At 42.8% G+C, this 2,500-nt stretch overlaps 1 protein-coding gene across 1 annotated transcript in view; it reads left to right on the top strand.

Moving 5' to 3' along the window:
• Nucleotides 1-2,500, top strand: part of rsph14 (radial spoke head 14 homolog) — an 8,190-nt gene that overhangs the window by 5,346 nt on the left and 344 nt on the right. The window contains exons 5-6 of the mRNA XM_020643287.3: nt 207-343; nt 1,370-2,500. The exon at nt 1,370-2,500 is cut by the window's right edge and continues 344 nt beyond it. Of these exons, the coding sequence (XP_020498943.2) occupies nt 207-343; nt 1,370-1,656 (424 nt within the window). The 3' untranslated portion in view covers nt 1,657-2,500. The remainder of the gene's footprint in view (nt 1-206; nt 344-1,369) is intronic.

The raw sequence follows: 2,500 nt of genomic DNA on the forward strand, positions 1-2,500 counted from the left end.
AGATGATACTTTTCCAAAATGAATTAGCATTACTGCCTGAAAAGCAGATAAAAAAAACGCATTTCAGACTGTCATAATCAAAACTTTTCACAAAGCAGAAAGAGTCTGTTTGTTTTCTCTGACTACTTTGTTTCTGAACTTGTGTGTGTGTTTGTTTGTTTGTTTGTTTGTTTGTTTATTATTTTAACTGCACTTTGCTGCTTCAGTGTGTCCGGGGATGGGAAGCAGCAGGTGTGCGAGGAGGCGGTACTTCCTGTCCTGGTGGATCTGCTGCGGGATCAGGAAGTGGAGGTTCAGGCAAACGCTGCCGGAGTCATCATGTACACTGCGATCATCACCACAGGTACAAACACACACCTGACAGCTGCATCTGGAGAGCTGAATGTTAGACAGCTGGGGACTAAAAAGTTCTTGAGTTCTCTTCTTCAGTTTCTATGTCCACGGTACAGACTGTATAAATAATGTATAGATATTCATAGACAAGTTAACAGCCTTTTTAAAGCCTCTAGTTTAGAATACTAGTCATCTCCATGTTGGGTTTTTGGCAAAAGAAGGTTACCATATTTAGAAGAGAAGGTGGAGCTCGAGAGGAGGGAGGGGTTAGCAGACACTAAAACATCAGTCTGAGTAATTCAGTAGCTAGGAAATGAGATGGTTTAAAATCATTTTTTATCAAAGAATTACATTTAAAAAATGAAGCAGTGTGTGACAGTGAACGAGCTAACAAGCCGTGCAGACACGGATACCTGCTAGTCAGGGCTGACATGTCTATAAAACACAGCTGAGAGGTTCACTTCAGTGACTGGATTAGCCAAGGTGATGCAGACAACTAGCAGCACCCACCTGTCACTCACACACGCCCTTAATTATGTGAAACTCTGAGTCTTAAAATTAAACCGATGAGTTACATTAAAAAAAACACATGTACAGCTGTATCAAAGAGATAAAAAAAAAGTTTTTCTAAGCTGTAAATGTTTTTAATAGGACTGTAAAGTTCTGCATTTTAATATGGAGCTTTATGGAAATTGGCTCACTTTTAAAGCCGGCCTCAAGTGGACACTTAAGGAACTGCAGTTTGTTGCCCTTAAGCTCTGTCTTCACTGTTCAGGCTCGGAGGGTTTCCTGTTCGTCCACACACTCACTTCCTGTACCTTTAAGTGTTTACCAAAGACGCAGATGCCATCAAACACATTTGACGACTTTTTCATAAGATGATTTACTGAACAGATTTTCATGACAACCAAAAACAGGAAAAGAGAGACATGTTGGCCAGTTAACTTTGTCATCAATGAACGAGAACTTTTTAAAACCTTAAAAGCATCATGTGGGTCAAGGTTCTTTACAGGAAATTAAGAACTTTGTCCTGCAGGTAAGCAGCAGTGTCTGGATCTTGGCGTCATCCCCATCCTCCTGGACCTCGTGTCCAAGAAGAAAGAGGAAGAGGAAGAGAAGGAGGAGGAGAAGAGGAGGAGGAGAAAGGTCCTCATCATGTACTCCCTGCGGGCTCTGACCTCGTTGGCTGAAATTCCAAAAGGCCGCTGCCTCCTGCTGGAGCAGCTCCCCCTGCTGGTGGAGAGGAGCGAGGCTGCAGAGGAGGACCAGGACATCAGACGGGCCGCTCAGTCCGCCGTCCGGGTCGTCACATGGGCTCCATGAGACTCTGACGACCTCTGAAGCAGAGCCACGATGAAAAGTCTATAAAAAGAAAATCGATCCGGGACTATTTTTTGTTTTTTCTCCCTCAGTTTTAATCATGATTTTAACGATTAACTCTTTCGTAGTTAAGGATCGTAGTGGCTTAATGAAAGTAGATCACGTAAAGATCTGGGTGCAAACATTTTTACCAAATACTTTTATTTTTGTTATTATTACTCAAGATAGCACCAACTTATAAAAAAAGGTTAAATAGAGATTTTATGGGGTAAGCAAATGCTAACTCATCAGCTAACATTAGGTAAGATTCTTATTTTGTTACCATGTGCTGTATTGAAGGACTCTTGACACTAGTGAATAAAATCTCTTTAGGGTAGTGTGTTTATAGAAACAATAAATCAAGTGAGAAGTAAGCTTTGTTCCAATTTAGGGGCTGCATCTTTCAGAGGGCGCATTTGAAGACCGATTACGCATCCATACTTATGAAAACAATATTCTCCAAGCGGGGACTTTTGGGGGGTAAAATGAAGTGTCTGGGGTTCCTGGGGTTTGCTCCTGGACCCTCCAAAGACTCCTAGTCGGAGAATTCCAGCAGTGGAAACAGGGCTGAAGTAGAACCGCCTCGGGCAGTTTATTTGCCCTGAATAAAGTGGAGTGCTGCTGAATGGAGATCCCTCTCTGACCTGCTGCTCTGAATGTAGCTGCTCTCCAGTCAAATTAAGGCCAGCAGCTCGGATACACCAACGAACCTCCTTTTATTTAAAACCAAATGACTTTACTCTGTGGTGCTCCGGCGCGACGACATGAGGGGGAAACACCATCTACAGCTCTACAACCGGAAGGAGAG

The sequence above is a fragment of the Labrus bergylta genome, chromosome 2, assembly GCF_963930695.1.
Source record: "Labrus bergylta chromosome 2, fLabBer1.1, whole genome shotgun sequence".
NCBI classification, from domain to species: Eukaryota; Metazoa; Chordata; class Actinopteri; order Labriformes; family Labridae; genus Labrus; species Labrus bergylta.